General features: G+C 36.5%; 1 protein-coding gene across 1 annotated transcript in view; it reads right to left on the bottom strand.

Moving 5' to 3' along the window:
• The window catches only part of KLHL1 (kelch like family member 1), a 524,949-nt gene that overhangs the window by 180,747 nt on the left and 321,204 nt on the right, over positions 1-22,998 (bottom strand). The window contains exon 5 of the mRNA XM_027557663.1: positions 22,222-22,434. Within this exon, the coding sequence (XP_027413464.1) occupies positions 22,222-22,434 (213 nt within the window). The remainder of the gene's footprint in view (positions 1-22,221; positions 22,435-22,998) is intronic.

Here is a 22,998-nt window from a genome sequence, read left to right on the forward strand (position 1 = left end):
ATGAAAAAGATTTTCACGATCCAGATAATCATAATGGTGTGATCACTCAAGTAGAGCCAGAGAGACTGGAATATGAAGTCAAGTGGGCCTTAGGAAGTATCACTATGAACAAAGCTAGTAGAGGTGATGGAATTCCAGTTTAGCCATTTCAAATCCTAAAAGATGATGCTGTGAAAGTGCTGCACTTAAAATGCCATCAAATTTGAAAAACTCAGCAGTGGCCACAGGACTAGAAAATGTCAGTTTTCATTCCAATCCCAAAGAAAGGCAATGACAAAAAATGCTCAGACTACCACACAATTGCACTCATCTCACATGCTAGCAAAGTAATGCTCAAAATTCTCCAAACCAGGCTTCAAGAGTACGTGAACTGTGAACTTCCAGATGTTCAAGTTGGATTTAGAAAAGGCAGTGGAGCCAGAAATCAAATCGCCAACATCTGTATTATCAAAAAAATAAGAGAGTTCCAGAAAAATATCCACTTCTGTTTTATTGACTATGCCAAAGTCTTTGATTATGTGGATCACCACAAACTGTGGAAAATTCCAAAAGAAATGGGAATATCAGTCCACCTGACCTGCCTCCTGAGAAATCTGTATGCAAGTCAGGAAGCAACAGTTAAAACTGGACATGTAACAACAGACTGGTTCCAAATCAGGAAAGGAGTATGTCAAGGCTGTATTGTCACACTGCTTATTTAACGTATATGCAGAATACATCACAAGAAATTTTGGACTGGATGAAGCACACCTGGAATCAAGATTGCTGGGAGAAATATCAATAACCACGTATTTACAGATGACACCACCCTTATGGCAGAAAGCCAAGAAAGAGTAAACAGCCTCTTAATCAAATTGAAAGAGGAGAATGAAAATGTTGATTTATAACTCAACATTCAGAAAAGTAATATCATGGCATCTGGTCCCATCACTTCATGGCAAATATATGGAGAAACAGTGGAAACAGTGTCAGACTTTATTTTGGGGGGCTCCAAAATCACTGCTGATGGTGATTGCAGCCATGAAATTAAAAGATGCTTACTCTTCAGAAGGAAAGTTATGACCAACCTAGACAGCATATTAAAAAGCAGAGACATTATCAACAAAGGTCTGTCTAGTCAAGCCTATGGTTTTTACGGTATTCATATATGGTGTTAGAGTTGGACTATAAAGAAAGCTGAACGCCGAAGAGTTGATGCTTTTGAACTGTGGTGTTGGAGAAGACTCTTGAGTTTCCCTTGGACAGGAAGAACCAACCACTGCATCCTAAAGGTAATTCAGTCCTGAATATTCATTGGAAGGACTGATGTTTAAGCTGAAACCCAATACTTTGGGCATCTGATATGAAGAACGAACTCATATGAAAAGACTCTGATGCTGGGAAAATCGAAGGCGAGGGGAGAAGGGGCCAACAGAGTATGAGATGATTGGTTGGCATCTTTAACTCAATGGACATGAGTTTGAGCAAGCTCTGGGAGTTGGTGATTAACAGGGAGGCCTGGCATGTTGCAGTCCATGGGGTTACAAAGAGTCAGACACCACTGAGCAACTGAACTGAAATGAATATTAAAAGAAAGATATGGGAAATAGATGGAGAAACAGTGGAAACAGTGTCAGATTTTATTTCTGGAGGCTTCAAAATCACTGCAGATGGTGACTGCAGCCATGAAATTAAAAGACACTTGCTCCTTGGAAGGAAAGTTATGACCAACCTAGATAGCATATTCAAAAGCAAAGACATTACTTTGCCAACAAAGGTCCATCTAGTCAAGGCTATGGTTTTTCCAGTGGTCATGTATGGATGTGAGAGTTGGACTGTGAAGAAGGCTGAGCGCTGAAGAATTGATGCTTTTGAACTGTGGTGTTGGAGAAGACTCTTGAGAGTCCGTTGGACTGCAAGGAGATCCAACCAGTCCATTCTGGGGAGATCAGCCCTGGGATTTCTTTGGAAGGAATGATGCTAAAGCTGAAACTCCAGTACTTTGGCCGCCTCATGCAAAGAGTTAACTCGTTGGAAAAGACTCTGATGCTGGGAGGGACTGGGAGCAGGAGGAAAAGGGGACGACAGAGGATGAGATAGCTGGATGGCATCACTGACTCGATGGACGTGAGTTTGAGTGAACTCTGGGAGATGGTGATGGACAGGGAGGCCCGGCGTGCTGGGATTCATCGAGTCGCAAAGAGTCAGACATGACTGAACTACTGAACTGAACTGAGACAGACGTAAGCAAAATGCAAAGTACTGATAAGATATTTCATTTACCTCTCATTCTCTATGGGGAAAATTTGAAGTTGAATGAATTCTGTAAACAAATTTTATGGAAAGCCTAAGAACTGACCAAAAAGAAGGACTCGGCTTAAAACAAAACAAAACAAAACAAAACAAAAAAAACCCGGGGCTTCAATTTGCAAGATTGCTTTATATTAAAGTTAGAATGCTTATCATGTTTTATTATCCCTAAATAAGATAATCTTTATTATCACAGAAGTACTAAGTGAATGAATTATCTGATTTTCTTTCAGCTGTCATTTTAACAATGCAAATAAATACTCACATTCCATTTCTATTGAATGATGCAAACACCCACACTCATTTTCTTTTGCAACACTGGAATTGCCTTTTCCTACTGATTCTTCTCAGGACATCTTTATTTGAATATTATGCATTCACCTCATCTTAATGCTCAAAACAGCTTAATGAACAATACAGTTATGTGTATTAATATTTGTTTCAGTCAAAGGACAGTCATGAAACACTCAAGCATTATCTTGAGTCAATGTTATTATTTTTTTTTAAATAAGCATTCTTTTTCTCAAAAAGTAGTATTATTTTTCTGATATTTTCCTCTTAGTCTGTGGATTTTACACATGCAAAGAACGTGGCCTTGAGTATATTAAAAACTGTGAAGGGCACAGCAAGGAGAAAATGGATTCCTTTCTATTCTTTGAAAAGGAATCATAGAGCTTGATATTCTGTGCTATTAATTATTTGACAGAATATTCTAAATGAAAATGCTAGATTAATAAAAACATTAATTATATATGTTCTTTTCATATATAAATATGGATCCTGGACCCAGGGATCAAACCTGCACCTCCTGCAATGCAGCAGACTCTACTGCTGAGTCATCTGGAAACCCATACATATACATGAAAAAAGTGAAAATGAAAGTGCTAGTCACTCAGTTGTTTGACTCTTTGCAACCCTATGGATGCAGCCCACCAGGTATCTCTGTTTGTGGAATTCTCCAAGGAAGATACTGGAATGGGTAGCCATTCCCTTCTCCAGGGAATGTTCCTAACCCAGGAATTGAATCTACTTCTCCAGTATTTCAAATAAATTCTTTACCATTTGAGCCACCAGGGTAGCCCATATATCTATTTGTCTGTCAACAATATGGGCTTCCTATGTAGTGCTAGTCGTAAAGAACCCACCTGTGAATGGACATAAGAGACCCGGGTTTGATCCCTGGGTCAGGAAGATCCTCTGGAGGAGGGCAAGGCAACCCACTCCATTATTCTCTCTTGGACAATCCCCATGGACAGAGGAGCCTGATGAGATACAGTCTATAAGGCCTCAAAGAGATGAACATGACTGAAGCAACTTAGCACACATGCACATCAATACGTACATATGCATATATACACACAAGGACTCTCCTTGTTGCTCAGAGGTAAAGAATCTACCTGCAATGCAGGAGACACAAGTTTGATTCCTAGGTTGGCATGATTTCCAGGAGAAGGAAGTGGCAACTCTCTCCGTTATTCCTACCTAGGGAATTCCATAGAGAGGATCCTGATGGGTCACAGTCCATGGGGACACAATAGTCAGACATGACTTAGCAACTAAATCACCATCACTATATATACATTAAAAAAAAACAACAACAACAAAACTGAAATTCCTGCAAAATATGCTAAAATAAAACAATTTCAAACTGAACAAGTTTTAATTGATTAGCATTCATCATGGTGAATTAAGATATATTAATGTTTCACTTGTATTTTGTATGTTTTTGAATATTTAATCCTAGCTTTTCATAAAAATTTGATTTTAATTTTTTCAGATACATTTACTGGTTCAAGAAAAAAGTCACACCCAGAAGATAAAGACTAGTTAGTAAAGTTCAGAGTAATCTGTTTAAAATTTGATTATAAAAGACATTAATAAGCAACTGCTGGATGCTTGGGGCTGGTGCACTGGGACCGCCCAGAGGGATGGTATGGGGAGGGAGGAGGGAGGAGGGTTCGGGATGGGGAACACATGTATACCTGTGGCGGATTCATTTTGATATTTGGCAAAACTAATACAATTATGTAAAGTTTAAAAATAAAATAAAATTAGAAAAAAAAAATAAGCAACTACTAAAAAATATTTTGCATTGCAAGAGACAGTGTTTAGGTATCAAATGTGTGTCAGATACTGAAGATAAAATCTTAAGGAACTTACATGGATTAGGCCACATAAACACATACCTCTAAGTAACCTAAATAAAATGTTACCAGTGCTAGGAATGGAGTTAAAAAGGGGTACTATAAGAGCATCTTAAGGAGCACCCATTTCTGAAAATGCGTAGAAGTCATCAGGGAAGTACCTCATAGGATAGTCAACCCCAAACTGAGTTTTTAATGGTGAAGCAGGTAAGCTAGTCAAGCACATGCAAGTCTGAATATGAGGTTCAGAATATGGACGTAGAGGTAAGAAGGCTTGTCATGTGTTAAACCAGAAAATTTTTTAAAAAATATTCTACTGTTCTGAACGAGTAAACTAATAACTATAGGCAAGAAGATTGTAACAAAGAATGTAATACTATGGATAATATATGCTATATATGTATCTGACGTGTGTTTTCCAAAGCCAATGAACATTGTAATTAAATTTGTGTGTATGGGGAGGGAGGAGGAGGGCGGTTCAGGATGGGGAACACGTATATACCTGTGGCAGATTCATGTTGATGTATGGCAAAACCAATACAATATTGTAAAGTAATTAACCTTCAATGAAAATAAATAAATTTATATTAAAAAAATAAAACTTTCACTTTGAAAGCATTTTGAAGAATACATATAAAGCAGGAGGTAGATGTCCCCCTCCTGGTAAAGTGATTAGAGATTCATTCCCTGTGAGACAAAACTCCACAATGAGAATATCAGGATAATTAAGAGAGGAGGCTGGGTCATGCCCAGACCACATATTTCTCATTCTCAAAGTCAGGAGACCTCAGTGACCACATATGTGCAAAAAGACTCCTTGGAGGTCAAAGGGGAATGATGTTAATTAATGTCAGGCTACCCATAGGTCTTTCCCATAGGATCCATTTTAGCTAAGAGATGCATGTGCACACATGAGAGGATCCTGAGATATACCAAACTCGGACTGTGAACTAGGCAAATTAAGATGATTGGCCAAAGGAAAGCTGGAAGAAATGAGGCATACCAGTAATTCAAACTTTCATGAGGGTTCAACTCAATGACTTTCTGAGTCCACCTATATGTCTATCCACAGGTACTGTACTCTTTTTCTTCCTATAAGTACTTTACTTGTTTCACTACTTTCCCTCTTCGTGGGAATTCTTTCCTGCAAAGCCATAGAGCTAACACTCTTATCACTGACCATTGGTCTAGTGTCTAAGATCTGCTGCTCTCACTGCTGCAATCCAACCTCAATCTGTGGCTGGGAGCCCAAGCTCCACTTCAAGCCTGTGCAGGCTGAACTCTCCTGAGATCAGGTACATATGAAGAAAGATATCATGGAGTTAAGCAATTAAGATGGAATCTTTTGCAAAAAAATGGTAAAGCATAATCTAAAAACAGTGATAGTATACAGGGAAAGGACACTGAGGGTTTTTTAAAGAAAATGTATGGACTTCCCTGGTGGCTCAGATGGTAAAGAATTCACCTGCAATATGGGAGACCTGGGTTCGATCCCTGGGTTGGGAAGATACCCTGGAGAAGGGAATGTCTACCCACTCCAGTAGTCTAGCCTGGAGAATTCCATGGACAGAGGAGCCTGGTGGGCTATAATCCATGCGGTTGCAAAGAGTTGTACATGACTGAGAGAGGTATCTATAAAAAAAAAAAAAAGAATCAATTCTCCTAAAAAATTGACCAATAGTGGAAATGGACATGAATCTTTTAAATAGATCTTATTTATTAGCATGAGGTGGAAACTAATGGTCAGAATCAAGTTCATCTTTTCCTGTTGTAACACATGACTATTATGAGTGACTACTCCCTCAGACCAGATTTCAGGTGTTCATTGTGATTAAATATTCATCACTCTCTAAATCCTTACCATATATTTGCCATCTCTTGTTCTTAACCTCCTCTTGAAAAGAGTACAGCACTCATGCTGAATTTGTAGCAAATTGGGAAGTTGTTTAATGGTTTGGAAAACTCCCACAGCTGACTGAATCGAGAATAACACACTCATTATTATTTATGACTGTATTTCCAGGGTCTTTATAGGTCAGCTTATTGAATTCATTGAATATGCTGCTTTTACAGTTCAGCAAAGCCAATTTAGCAGACTACTTTGTGGTAGACAGACTCACAGAAGTGAAAGAAAGCCAATTTCTTTAAATATAAACACATCTTAGAACACCCTTAATTTAGGATAATTTACTGTAAATGAAAATCCAGTGTTTATTGACCTTTGCCATTGAGAATTCCAAACTTTCACAAATAAAACCAGTCAGAACAGTGCATCCCTACATGTTCAGTAGATCATTTTTTCCATGACTTTAATAGCCTTTACTTGAAATAAGTATTCTTCATAAAAGTCAGTGATTCCATGACAGAATTATGTGACTTTATTTACTAATATACTATTGTGACAACCTGCATTGTGAAATTTTAAAATAGGGATATAGAAAGATGGGCTTATAATTTTTTTTTTTAGCATAAAATATTTTTGTGATATATATACCTTTAAATACTATTAGTCCAGGAACAACCACTGGGAAATGCTAGTATAGAGCAATCCATTGAAAATAGTTCAGAGACCCAATGCAGAGGTAATAAGAGGGTTTAATCATAGAAAATGTGCCATATTTTTGTTGCCGTTTTAGTAATTTTGTAATTTCATCCTCAACATTAGCAGTTTTTTCCTGTGGGAAATATGGTATATTTTAGCTTTAAAGATCACACATTTCATTCTTATAGTTATTTAATATGTATTTAATCTGGCCAAGTCTTCAATGAGGCTACCCTGGAGGCTCAGACAGTAAAGAATCTGCCTGCAACAACGGAGACCTGGGTTCAATCTCCTGTGTTGGGAAGATGGCAACCCGCTCTCGTATTCTTGCCTGGAGAATTCCATGGACAGAAGATCCAGGCGGGTTACAGTCCATGGGGTCACAAAGAATTGAACATGACTGAGAGACTAATTACACACACAAGTATTGAATGATATGTAACTCTAAGCTGTCTGAGGTACAAGAAGAAAAATAAAAGTGTTAACCATGGAACTGTGAAGGATTTGAATTTTGCAGAAGTACCACACTTGGAATGTGTACTATGTTTTATTAAAATCCAGATGGAAACAAAATCAATTAAAGAAACTTCTTAACACAATCTATTAAATAATTTTATGTGAAATAATATTTTAAATATTTTGCAAAAGTAAATATGCTTTTAAGTATAGTAGTGCTGGTCAGGAATTCTATAATATATGATAATTTTAAAATAAATAATGAAAATATTAATTTTTTATCTACCTTTTCTTCTGTTTTCACCTTTTGCTTGTCACTGATTAACTCTCACTGCCTTCTAACACAATCCTTATTTAAGTTAGTTATTTTGGCTCCTAATCATAGCAGGAAAATGAGACATATACATGTAGCCCTGTCCTTTGAAACATACCAGAGAAGACTTTACTGATAGACTATAACTTACACAGTATCTATTTTGCAGAAGGAAATAGCACCCCACTCCAGTACTATTGCCTGGAAAATCCCATGGACAGAGGAGCCTGGTAGGCAGTCCATGGGGTTGCAAAGAGTCGGACATGACTGAGTGACTTCCCTTTCACTTTTCACTTTCATGCACTGGGGAAGGAAATGGCAACCCACTCCAGTGTTCTTGCCTGGAGAATCCCAGGGACGGGCGAGCCTGGTGGGCTGCCATCGGACATGACTGAAGTGACTTAGCAGTAGCAGTAGCAGTATCTATTTTAAAAAGTCATTTTTTCAGTTATGTGACATGATGTTCATTTCTAAAAGTTATTTGGAAGAAAAAGAAATATTTTGCTTTAAAGATAATCAAATTTGATTCTTTAAACATCCATTTATTAAATCATTATAACATGCCAAATGTAGATTTTTAGTGGAAAAAAATAAAAATACACCCTCAGAAGTATACCTGAAATATTTAAATGATCACATTAACATTCTTAGATTATTGTTCTATAGTTTTTCTATAATATTGTTCTAAGAATTTTAACATTCTATTAGATTATTGTTCTATAATACACAAATGCATTAAAAAAATACTAAATATTTTCCAGGCAGAATCCCTTTTCCACTATACTTGTCTTTGGGTGATTTAATGAAGTTTCAGTTTCCTCAAGTATAAAGTAAATATCTGCAGTATAATAATAAGTATGTGGTGAAATGATTAAGGATATAATATGCATAAAGCATTTAGTATTATACCAGATACACTGATGGGGAAACATGAGAGACTTTATTTTGGGGGACTCCAAAATCACTGCAGATGGTGACTGCAGCCATGAAATTAAAAGACACTTACTCCTTGGAAGGAAAGTCATGACCAACATAGACAGCATATTCAAAAGCAGAAATATTACTTTTCCAACAAAGGTCCATCTACTCAAGGCTATGGTTTTTCCAGTGGTCATGTATGGATGTGAGAGTTGGACTGTGAAGAAAGCTGAGTGCCGAAGAATTGATGCTTTTCAACTGTGGTGTTGGAAAAGATTCTTGAGAGTCTCTTGGACTGCAAGGAGATCCAACCAGTCCATCCTAAAAGAGATCAGTCCTGGGTGTTCATTGGAAGGACTGATATTGAAGCTGAAACTCCAATACTTTGGCCACCTGATGCGAAGAGCTGGCTCATTGGAAAAGACCCTGATGCTGGGAGGGATTGGGGGCAGGAGGAGAAGGGGACGACAAAGGATGAGATGGTTGGATGGCATCACTGACTCAATGGACATGAGTTTGGGTAGGCTCTGAGAGTTGGCATTGGACAAGGAGCCACAAAGAGTCAGACACGACTTAGCAACTGAACTGAACCGAACAGCTACACTATATTTTACTACTAAATAAATCATAAAATAGACATCATGACTATGGACAATCTCACTAAAAATAGACATATACAGATTATATATTTAAAATGTATGATTGGCAGTTTAAAACTATAAATAGTATTAATTTTCATTAATTATGTGACATGATGCATTTAAACATAGCATGTATAGAAAGAAATACAATATATAAAAAAATATTTAGAGAGTTGTAAAGAACATTGAGAAACTGAATACATAATTATATGATCATAAATTTCAAGTAAAACATTTATAAATTACAAAATTTTACTTAATTGTTCATTTTTTATTTGAATTACAATAAAATTAGTCACTGTGGTTTAAATTATCCAGATTTACTCTTGACCTATAACACAGAACGTTGAGATATTCAGTGTCTGTAATGTCATTTCTGTGCTAGTGTCATGATGATAGTTTATACTTCAATTTGAGTTAAATGCTTAGACATAAGAGTCAAAAGATATATTTTTTTGTTTGAAAGTTTGTTCTCATGGGTGGAGAAAGTATAATTTTAAAATTAGGATTCCTAAATTTCATTTTACACAAATCTATGAGTTATTAAAGTAAAAATATTACCTAAAATAGTTTTCTTTAATCCTCAAATCTTAGTTTCTATTGGCAAAACATTAGGAGACTGGTTTTGAAAGTCTTTAAGACAATAAAAATCAATAAAAGTAAGGAATGAACGTATTTTATTATGGCATTTTGTAATCATTCACATATCTTTCTTGGAAATTGTGAGAAAATTAATTCAAGGTAATTTATATTGTCCTGATAAGGAAGCTAACAGTAGGTAGAATGTTGGAGTAAACACAACCTGAAATTAACAAGTTAAAAAAAAATCACACAAATATTTCATAAATTATCCTCTGGTTCAAAAAATAAATTCTATTGGATGAAGTTAAGTAACAGAGGAGTAACAAATGTTTCTGATAATAGCCATTTATATACTATTTTCATTAACTTAAATTGATCATATGAAAAGTAAATAAAATGTCCAATTTTTAGGAGTTGAATTGGAAAATTTGATGTATATATAAGAAATATTAAATTAACATGTGCTCCATTTTCTTAGTGGTTAAAATATTGAAATTGCATTACACTCAACACCAATAAGATAATGTTCCTTTATATTTTGGAAAGGGAAACATTGGTTCAATAAATTTTGAATATTTTGAATAAATAACAAGTATTTATTATTTTTAACATTAACAGTGTGTTGTTATTTTAATATTATTGAAATGATCATTTATATTTTGCGTGACATCTAGGTACCTTTCACTGAATTCACATGGAAAAGAGTATCATCAATGTTAAGCTGCTCTTCTCTAGGGAGTATTTTTTTCTCCATTTTCAGAATCATTAAAATAATAAACTATTTCATTTATCTGATACTCTTGGAAATTATAATTATAGTAGTAATTGTTTCTGCCTTTTGTTTTTTTTGTTTGTTTATTTTTGTTTTTGTTGTTAAATCTCTAAGCTGTATTGTGACCCCATGGATTGAAGCCCACCCAGTCTCCTCTGTCCCTGAAATTTCTCAGGCAAGAGTACTGGAGTGGGTTGCCATTTCCTTCCCAGGTTCTGTTCTATGTGTTCTCTGTCACGTCTGACTCTTTGCAAGCCCCAAAACTAGGCTCCACTGTCCATGGGATTTTCCAGGCAAGAATAGCGGAATGGGTTGCATTTCCTTCTCCAGGGAATCTTCCCAACCTACGGACTGAACCTATGTATTCTGTATCGGCAAGCAGATTCTTTACCACTGAGTCAGCACATGTGTGACAAATTTTAATTCATTTGTGGTTTCTTCACATAGTTTAAGTTTGCTTCCTTCCCTATTAAGAACACTTTAAATTATTGAGGTTTGCATTGTAATGCTAAAGTTTTTATTTATTTTTTTTATTTTGTTTGCTTTTTAAGTTTGTTGTTGTTGTTTTCTCTTGGTCATTTAAAAGTTGTAAATGATGACTTAGGGGAAAATTTCTACAATGGCGGGCTTTCCAGGTGGTGCTAGTGTTAAAGAACCTGTCTGCCAATGCAGGAGACATAAGAGACGTGGCTTCGATCCCTGGGTCAGGAAGATCCCCTAGAGGAAGAAATGGCAAGCAAATTCAGTATCTTTGCCTGTAAAATCCCATGGACAGAGGAGCCTGGCAGGCTACAGACTACAATGGAAGGAATCTATATTTCATAAAATATCTTTTTTTTTTTTGCTGAGCAAATGTCATTCTTCAAGTCATCTTTTGTTTTTCATTAATATACTTTGAATAAATGAAAAGTTCATGAGAGTTTTGAAACATATATTTTTTTTAACATGGGTAGGAATACATTTCTTAATTCTCTGTAAAGTTATCTATGTTGCAGAATTTTGAGCAGGCTTTAATTCTTAGGAAATTAAAACCTATTTTCAAGAATACGGTGTGACTCTCAAAAGGGATATTTCCATCTGCTTGCCCTAAAGTGGAAACTGAAGTCTAATGAAATTAAGTATACTTTCCGTGATCAAACACTGAATTGATCCCAGAGTCAATTTAGGATCCACTATTGCATGCTCACCTATGCACTTCTATGTTTTTAATTTTCATAGACAGTTTTCCAATTTGTTTTTCTAAAGCCAATCTTCCCTCTTGTGCATGAAATCCTACCTATGGTAGTACATTCAAAGAAAATATTTGGCAAGGGGGGAGGTACAAAAATGACAGAGAAATAGGAAGAGGAGACCAATTTCTCCCCCACAAATTCATCAAAAGATCCTTTGAATGTTGAGCAACTCTACAAAACAACTTCTGAAAGCTGGCTGAGGATACCACCACCCAGAAAGTCAGCCCAATCTCTTCAAAAGGAGGTAGGACCAAAGATAAAAGACAAAAACAGAGAACAAAAGATTTAGGGATGGAGACCCGTCCTGGGGAGGGAGTTATGAAGAAGGAGAAGTTTCCACACAGTAGGAAACCTCTCACAGGTGTGTTTGTGGGGAGTTTTGGAATCACAGAGGGCAACATAATTGTGAGGGAAAAACACAAAAATAAACCTCAGAATATGTGTGTAATTTAAGCTGCTAGCAGAGAAGTGGCACAAATGCTCACATCCACCACCAGAAAGTGGGGACTGAGCAGGGAGGTGTGAGTTGCATGATTGGTTCTTAGGGTAGGAACAGGGCTTGAAAGCCCTGAGGACAATCTGAAGGAGCTCATGTGAGATAGCAACCCAAACAGTGGGATAGCTAGAGAAACAAAAAAAAAATAAAGAAAAGCAAAAGACCTTTGCTGCAAAAGGCTCTAATGCATCACGGTGACCCCTGGTGCACTCTCCCCAGAGGCAGAGAGACAGGCCGGCAACAGCTAAAGACAGAAGGCAAGGGGCCACTGCAATCTTGGCTCCAGAGGCACCAAACTCTGAGCAGTTTCCCAGTTGCTAATCACATTTTCCTGGGACTCTGGACTGGTGACATCTGCCAGGAGTATCACAGCCTGAGATCAGCTCCACCGGGTAGACACACGGAACACCTGGGTTTGTGATCTCATGGCACAACTGGGAAAACAAGCAGCCAGGACCATGGAGGTGAATAAAATGAATGGTCAACCTAGGACACTATGCTCAAAAAGCACGCTAAGCTGTTTGGACCTTGGGACAGCACAAAACTCACAGCCCACCTGTGTACGTGCCCCTGCGGAGCATCCAAGAACCTGAGAGGCTTAGTCCTGAGAACTGGATGAAATGCAGGGCCCACTTGAGACAGTGTCCCTGCAGAGCACTCTAGAGACTGAGCAGTGTAGACCCAGAAAGTACATGTCACTTTGGGCTGTGGCAAGCCAGTGTGGTCCATCCACTGCAAGTACACCCTACACATGCCAGCAGTATTTGTTTGCAATGTCTTTCCCTCCCCACAACATAACTGAATAAATGAGCCTAAGTGGCCACCTTCACCCCCTGTATCAGGGCGGAAATTAGACACTGAAGAGACTGGCAAACAGAGGAAGCTAAAATAAACAAAGAAGGGGGAACCGCTCTGGAACTGACAGGTGCAACAGATTAAAACCCTGCATTTAATATTGGTTACTGTGTATTTGAGGGACATCTAAGCAAGAGAGTTCGAGAAAAACATCTATTTCTGCGTTATTGACTATGCCAAAGCCTTTGATTGTGTGGATCACAATCAACTGTGGAAAATTCTTGAAGAGATGGGAATACCAGACCACCTGACCTGCCTCTTGAGAAACCTATATGCAGGTCAGGAAGCAACTGTTAGAACTGGACATGGAACAACAGACTGGTTTCAAATAGGAAAAGGAGTACATCAAGGCTGTATATTGTCACCCTGCTTATTTAACTTATATGCAGAGTACATCATGAGAAATGCTGGGCTGGAAGAAGCACAAGCTGGAATCAAGATTGCCTGGAGAAATATCAATAACCTCAGATATGCATATGACACCACCCTTAAGGCAGAAAGTGAAGAGGAACTAAAAACCCTCTTGATGAAAGTGGAAGTTGGAGAGTAAAAAAGTTGGCTGAAAGCTCAACATTCAGAAAACGAAGATCATGGCATCTGGTCCCATCACTTCATGGGAAATAGATGGGGAAACAGTGGAAACAGTGTCAGACTTTATTTTTTGGGGTTCCAAAATCACTGCAGATGGTGACTGCAGCCATGAAATTAAAAGACACTTACTTCTTGGGAGGAAAGTTATGACCAACCTAGATAGCATATTCAAAAGCAGAGACATTACTTTGCCAACAAAGGTTTGTTTAGTCAAGGCTATGGTTTTTCCAGTGGTCATGTATGGATGTGAGAGTTGGACTGTGAAGAAGGCTGAGCGCCGAAGAATTGATGCTTTGAACTGTGGTGCTGGAGAAGACTCTTGAGAGTCCCTTGGACTGCAAGGAGATCCAACCAGTCCATTCTGAAGGAGATCAGCCCTGGTATTTCTTTGGAAGAATGATGCTAAAGCTGAAACTCCAGTACTTTGGCCACCTCATGTGAAGAGTTGACTCATTGGAAAGACTCTGATGCTGGGAGGGATTGGGGGCAGGAGGAGAAGGGGACGACAGAGGATGAGATGGCTGGATGGCATCACTGACTCGATGGACATGAATCTGAGTGAACTCTGGGAGTTGGTGATGGACAGGGAGGCCTGGCATGCTGCGATTCATGCAGTCGCAAAGAGTCGGACACAATTGAGGGACTGAACTGAACTGAACTAATAGACACTGAGAACAAGTACAAGTGGAAAAAAGGGACTATCTGACAATTAACTGACCCCACACTGTCCACAATGGCTCCAGAGAATTCCTATATATATTTTTGTTAATATCAATTCTTAATATTTAACTTTTGACTATTACCTTTAAAAAAACCTATTAAAAAAAACAAATTCCATATATATTTTTTTTTAATTTTTTGGTTTATTATGCTTTGTATTTTATATACTGTATATTTGAGAGTCCAGCCTCTATTCTAGGTTTTTTAATATTTACTTTTTGATATTTGTTATAAATTTTGTACTTCTAAGGATCTAATCTTCGCTATCCGTTTTCATTTAAGGATTTGATTATTGGCTGGATTGCTCTCTCTCCTTTTGAGTCTCCCTTTTTTCCTCCAGGTCATTGCTATCCCCCTCTTCCCTCTTCTCTATATAACTCTGTGAATCTCTCTGTGTGTTCCTGGTTGTGGAGGATTGTTTCACCAATAAACTAGGTGTTTTATCTTCTATGCTATAAAGATGAAGCAATCTTGAGACTACTGTAAAAGAAGGACTGAAAGTGAGAGTCAGAAGGCTTAACTCCAAAATTTAGAACATTAGAGAACTTCTGACTCCAGGGAACATTAATAGACAAGAACTCATCCAAATATCACCACACCTACACGAAACCAAGCTCCACCCAAGAACCAACAAGTTCCAATGTAAGACACACCACACTAATTCTTCAGAAAAACAGGAACACAACTCTGAACATTAAAAGATGGGCTCCTCAAAGCCATGCCAAACCCAGAGACACCCCAAAACTAAATACTGGACACTTCAGTGCACTCCAGAGAGAAGAGATCCAGCCTCACCCCCCAGAACACAGAAGCAAGCTCTGTGATTGCTTCTGTGGAAACCTTGACAAGTGATTAGTCCAATTCCACCCACAGGGAGCAGAATTCACAATGAATAACTTCCAGCCTGCAGAAAGGGCACCCCAAACACAGCAATCTAAGCAAAATTAAAAGGCAGAGAAATATTCAGAAGGTGAAGGAGCATGGTAAAAACCCATCAAATCAAACAAAAGAGGAGGATACAGGGAGTCTACCTGATAAATAATTCAGAACAATGATAGTCAAGATGATCCAAAATCTTGAAAACAAAATGGAGATACAAATAAATAGATGAGAGACAAGTACTGAGAAGATACAATAAATGGTTAACAAAGAACTAGAAGAAACAAAGAAGAATCAATCAACAATGAATAATGCAGTAACTGAGATCAAAAGTGCTCTGGAGGGAAACAATAGAATAACTGAGGCAGAAGATAGTATAAGTGAGGTGGAAGATAGAATGGTGGAAATAAATGAAGCAGAGAGGAGAAAAGAATTAAAAGAAATGAGAACAATCTAAGAGACCTCTAGGACAATGTTAAACCCTCTAACATTTGAATCATAGGTGTCTCAAAAAAAGAAGACAAAAATAAAGGGCATGAGAAAATACTTAAGGAGATAATAATCAAAAACATCCCTAATATGAGGAAAGAAATAGCTACCCAAATCCAAGAAACCCAGAGATTTCCAAAACAGGATAAACCCAAGGCAAAACACCCAAGACACATATTGATCAAGCTAACAAAGGTCAAACACAAACAGCAAATATTAAAAGCATCAAGGGAAAAGCAATAAATAACACACAAGGGGATCCCCATAAAGATAACAGCTGATATTTCAATAGAAACTCTTCAGGTCAGAAGAGAATGGCAGGATATACCTAAAGTGATGAAAGAGAAAAACCTACAACCAAGATTACTATACCCAGTAAGGACCTCATTAAAATACTAAGGAGAAATGAAAAGCTTTACAGACAAGCAAAAATTGAGAGAATTTAGCACCACCAAACCAACTCTTCAAAAAATGCTAAAGGGTTTTCTCTAGACAGGAAAAACAGTAAGGTTTATTAAAGCAAACCCAAAACAGCAAAGTAAATGGGGGTTCAGGATGGGGAGCACGTGTATACCTGAAATTTTTTTTAATTAAAAAAAATAAATAAATAAATAAATTGTATTGGTGAAGGGTTTTTCATTTGTTGAGCCAATGTTTGTTGCTAAGTCTCCATATCCCCTGCCCTTACACACATTAATGAATATATAGAAGAAATGAGTATTAACTTTTGATATTAATCACGTTAGACCTTAGGCTAAGTAAATTCTTTCCTTAACTAAAACCCACTATACCCTCACCCTGTAGGAATGTAACTTTATTTGGGTGGCGTCTGTTTTGAGAATAATCACCCCTGGAGAAATAAGTGTCCTGGTTGACTGACCGCTGTCACAAGGAGAGGGTCATAAATTGTCAGCAGGCCCCCCTGGCCAGAAGATAATGTAACACCCCTAAGACCTCTGTATACATTTGTATGAAGCACCTGACTTTGATAAAAGTCAGGACTGCTGACCCCGCATGACTTTTGCATAACATCTCAGTCAGTGTATAAAAGTAGACCATGGAAAATAAAGAATTGGGATCAGTTTCTCGAAATACTGGTCTCCCCATGTCGCTCTCTCTCTCACTCTGGCTGAGTCTCCATCTGGAGCGCGGAACCCACCATGCTTACTAATTATGCCTGGGCTTCTAAGATCCGACCGGGGAGGCCTCAGTGTCTCCTCTCCTTCGGGAGAACGGAAGGACGCCTGCAGCCTACGTAAGTGGTGCAAACTTCTTGTCTTGAAGTTTTATTGGTCTCCCGTGTAAACCAAGCTACTCAGCCTCTTTTCTCCACTGAATTTTCCTACTGAGCTATCCTCATCCTATTACTCTTTATATCTTTGATAAAATATTTAAATAAATAGGTCGCTGACGCCGTCCCCGCTTCGAATACCCTGGATAAGCCGGGGCAGGACCCCGGCAGAGGAATTGAAATATGCTTAAGTGAAGTTGGTTAACTGCTTCATGATTATATTAATAAAAGCAAACTCTTACTGTAGTCTACATTTACGCTTTGGCTCTAATCAATCTTTTAACATGTTTTATTTTCTGCTAAAACTTCCGTCATTGTGTTTACTTTTCTATTTACTTTAGAATTTCTCTGTGTGTGTGCACTCACTAAATAGAAAAAGAAACTGCTAACAATATAAAAACTTATAGGTTATTTAGTTTAACTTTACCCTAGAAGCACATATTCCTCCCCCCCCCCTTATTTTTTTTTAATTTTAAACATTGCTAAATCTCCTTTGCCTTTGCATTCTTGTCTTGGTCAGTAGTTTATTATGTTTTGCTTAATAATATTATAAGCAGCTCATATCTGGCCTTCCGAATATTGGTCTGTCACTAACCTGAAATGTATCATTTAAATCTACAGGAATTATAAAAAGATAAGTCAAATTCTCCTCTCAAATCTCCCTGAAAAATCAACCCAAGGACTATTTCTTTTTAAAATAAACCCCTACCACCCTAGGAAAATGTAGCTTCTTCTTCCTTTAAATATTTTTAGTATTTTAAAATATTATATATTATGTAATTTTATGTACATATATATGAATCTGGTGAAGAATCTGCCTGCAATGCAGGAGACCCTAGTTTAATTCCTGGTCAGGAAGATCCTCTGCAGAAGGGAATGGTACCCAGTCTATCTAGTATTCTTGCCTGGAAAATTCCATGGACAGAGGACCCTGGCAGGCTACAATCAATGGGGTCACAAAGAGTTGGACATGACTGATTGACTGACACTTTCACTTTCAAATATGTGTATAATATATATTATGTATAATACAATATATATATATATTATATTATTACATTATTATTACATATATTTACATATTATTACATATTACAATATAATATGTGATATTATATGTATGTAAATACATATAATATGTATGTAAAATACATGTAATGTGTATGTAAAATAATATGTGATTACATATTTTTACAATATACATTATTACATATAATAATATATTATATTGTATATGTATATAATGTATATACATATACAATACATATATTGTATATGTATATAATGTATATATATGTGTATAATGTATATATATGTATATAATGTATATAATATATGTACATATTATATATGTATATAAAATACATATAATATGTATGTAAAATAATATGTAATTACATATTATTACAATATACATTATTACATATAATAATATATTATATTGTATATATAATACAATATTATACATATAATATATAATATGTATAATACAATATTATGTATTCATTTGTTAAAAGATAATAATAATATTTACTACATAGGGATATTATAGACATTAAATGAGATAAGTTCGGTGACTAAAGAAAGAAAGAAAGAAATGTATGTTAGTTCCAATTCCCTCACTCTTCCTTTCCCAGCCTTTTTTATAAGAATCTTAAGAATTTTTATATTCAGAACATTTTAATGATCTTCCAGGTTAGACAGTAAATAAGGAAAGAACGTATACTCACAGTAGAAATGTCTCTGTATATGCTCATATCTAGCCAGCCTAGATTTGCAGGGAAACTGGATTTTTCACTAGTTCTATGACTTTGAAAAATCACTTAACTTTTTTGAACCTGTTTATCTCTCTGCACATTATCTTGCAATTGTGCTTTTTAAGATTAGAAATATTGTGTGGAAAGTGCTTATAAAGGCATGTAATTAATTAATTAATATTATATCTAAAGACACTCTTTTTATGAAAAGAAAATGTGTTTTACTCTTTCCTCCTGCACATCTATTGCTTGAAAATATACATAAACTTATGTTTATAATGCTCCCAGTTTGAGAGATGAGGAATGGAAAGTAGATAAATGATGCGTTTATGTCTATCAGGCACTGTGATAAAAGGTAAAAGTGTTTACTAGTTAGTTTTAGGAAAACACAATAATGATTTATTTTCTGATGTTATTAAATATTGCTTCACTAATCAAAGTAAAGCAGTTGTACCAATCAGAATTTAAAAACTATGTAATGCATAGGCTTAGGAACAAATAAGCCAATAGAATGTACATCTTTGTTCTGATGTAACAGTGAAGAAGATAAAAAAATATATAGAGATGTAAATGTAGGAGGAACTCCCACTCTTAATGACAAAAGAGTGGACAAAAGGCATATTGTGAAAAGATGGGATTCTGGTCATGTTTTTGGCCTCCTCTGGTATGTGTCCTATTATATATAATGATTTTTGAGCACCAATTTGATTCCAAGCTCCCTACATTTCAACAAAAAAGCTGAAATGGGTGGGCAGGATCAAAGTGATGAATTACCACATCATCTATCATAAGTTAATGGCTATCTACTTGCTTTGGCTACTGGTGATCATTGGCCATTTCTATTCAGAAAGAAGATGTCGATGCTCTGAGATTATCTGGTATCAGAACTTATCTGGGATCTAGAAAAATCCAGTGCATGGCTTTGCAATCCATTCTTTGTCCAGTTACTAAAATGCCTGTTCAGTTCAGTTAATTCACTCAGTCGTGTCCGACTCTTTGCAACCCTGTGGATGACAGCACACCAGGCCTCCCTATCCATCACCAACTTCTGGAGTTTACTCAAACTCATGTCCATTGAATCAGTGATTCCATCCAACCATCTCATCCTCTGTCATCCCCTTCTCCTCCCACCTTCAATCTTCCCTAGCATCAGGGTCTTTTCAAATGAGTTGGCTATTTTTGTCAGGTTGCTGAAATATTGGAGTTTCAGCTTCAACATCAGTCCTTCCAATGAACACCCAGGACTGATTTTCTTTAGGATGGAATGGTTGGATCTCCTTGCAGTCCAAGGGACTCTCAAGAGTCTTCTCCAACACCACAGTTCAAAACCATTAATTCTTCGGCACTCAGCTTTCTTTACAGTCCAAATCTCACATCCATACATGACTACAGGAAAAATCAAAGTTTTGACTAAATGGACCTTTGTTGGCAAAGTAATATCTCTGCTTTTTAATATAATGTCTCTGCTTTTTAATATACTGTCTAGGTTGGTTATAACTTTCCTTCTGAGGAGTGTCTTAATTTCATGGCTGCAATCACCATCTGCAGTGATTTTGAAGCCCCCAAAAATAAAGTCTCTCACTGTTTCCACTGTTTCTCCATCTATTTGCCTTGAAGTGATGGGACCAGATGCTATGATCTTTGTTCTCTGAATGTTGAGCTTTAAGCCAACTTTTTCACTTTCCTCTTTCACTTCATCAAGAGGCTCTTTAGTTCTTCTTTACTTTCTGCCATAAGGATGGCATCATCTGCCTATCTGAGGTTATTGATATTTCTCCCGGCAATCTTGATTCCAGCTTGTGCTTCTTCCAGCCCAGCATTTCTCATGATGTATTCTCATATAAGTTAAATAAGCCGGGTGACAATATACACCCTTGCTGTACTCCTCTTCCTGTTTGGAACCAGTCTTTGTTCCATGTCCAGTTCTAACTGTTGCTTCCTGACCTGCATACAGGTTTCTCAAGGGGTAGGTCAGGTGGTCTGGTATTCCTATCTCTTTCAGAATTTTCCACAGTTTATTGTGATCCATAAAGTCAAAGGCTTTGGCATAGTCAATAAAGCAGATAGGATAAATTTGCATAATTCATTTAGGTGGGATTTCCATAAATTTTCTCTTTTCTTTTACTTTATTTGAGTAGCCAAATGAAATACAATTGTTACTTTCTTCATAAATGTTCATTTATTTCCCAGTTTTGGCACAATGTTGTTGTTGTTTTTGTCTTAACTTTCCATTCTTAATCTGTGATCCTACTTCCCTCTCTCTTCACTTTTTACAACAGGTTATGCTTGTCTATTGTTTCCTGATTTTCTAATTCCCTATCTTACATTTTTAGTATTATGTGAATTGTTGAAAATGTCAATGGTGATTTGGATTCAAATGGACAGGCTCCTAATAAACCTCCTAATAAACCATACAAAATATACACCCACAAACACACAATATTATCTATCATTTCAGAGGACAGAGCCCACCTTCAAACTTATGTTTGGATACCCTGAAATGCCAGACACCCTGAGTTAACAATGCTATTCATGGATGATTTTTCAACATTAGAAGTTATTTTACAGACACGAGACTCTGAATCGGGGAAAATTAATTATGCTTTTTCTTATAAGTTGAATGAACTTGGTATTTTATCATATCACCTGTGTCCTGCATAACTCATCAATAAAATGAGGTGGATCATACATTTGGTGTGTGGATTTTCTTTAGTTCCAATTATAAAAGATTTCATAGTCCCAGTTGCCAAATGCTGTTTATTCAAAATTCTCTGCCATTCAGTAATATATCTTATCCTTCTATAAAGGTTTTAAATCTCATGCTTTGAGCTTTTAAGAATATTCTAGGGAGATATATTTTTCAGAAAATGATCATGCTATTGTATCTTACGTTAGTAAGCTAGATACTAGACAGACAGGTAGTTAGATCGATCATGAAAACAGGGAGGTGGAGAATTAATAATTGCAATATTCTAAAAATCTTTAAAATGTTCTATTGATATTAAGTACTTTACCTATATTATCTAATTTGAGCCTCATAAAATTTTTGTGTGGTAGTATAATTTGATTTGATAAAGAAATTAAACTTCAGAGAAATTGACATTCCTACAGTCATACAGGCATTATTAAGTAAGTGGCAGATTTGGGAATCAGAACCATCACCCATCAAATAATAGTAAAACATTGGCTGTAATATTTAATTTTAGCACAGAATTTTTCAGTTGGTCTTAGCTACAAAAACAGCGTCTAATTACCTGAGGTGGAAGGAGCGGCAGTCTTATGAAGGCCAGAAGCATACTCAAGTCATTGCATCTCCTCTGCATGTCATATTTGACCCACATCATTAATGCATGGAAGATGGTTTCTTCATCAGGAACATTGACGTCATCACTGGCCAGGAGTTTATGGAGCTCCTCAGCTGGAAGCAGTAGAAACTCTTGATTTCTTATAACTTCCATTATGTTTTCCTAGAGGGAGAGAAATAGTTTGGCATAAAGTTAGCCTCAGTTTTATTTAGCTAGCAAAGCCTCCCAGAAAGAAATGAGAAAAGTAGTCAATAACCTTTGATTTCATTATAACATAATCCTTGAGACATAATCCTTCAGAAGCGAGAAGCTGTTAAGATGAAAGCATTGTAATTGTAATTGGAGTGTAAATGTATCTGAGAGAGCACAGATCTTGTAATAACTGGAGGATTATAACATTGAGCTTTGTTATGCAGGCAGAATGTACTAAGTGATTAAATGTTCAAGTTTCAAGTGGACTACTATGTAAGATTTCGTGAATATGAAAAAATAGCATTTCAATTTATTAAAAGCTTGACTATATATACATCAATCAGAAAGTGGGAATAAAATTACTCAGATCTAACACTATAAGATGCATCACTGTTTATTCAAAAGGGAAAAAAGAGAACAGAGCATAAAAAGTCACAAAATCCGATATATTTCACCTTCTTAATAGCTCTCAAACCTCTCTCCTGACAGTTTCTCTGACTCAATTTAGATTCCCATTTATTTTCTAGCAGATTG

This window comes from Bos indicus x Bos taurus, chromosome 12 (genome assembly GCF_003369695.1).
Source record: "Bos indicus x Bos taurus breed Angus x Brahman F1 hybrid chromosome 12, Bos_hybrid_MaternalHap_v2.0, whole genome shotgun sequence".
NCBI classification, from domain to species: Eukaryota; Metazoa; Chordata; class Mammalia; order Artiodactyla; family Bovidae; genus Bos; species Bos indicus x Bos taurus.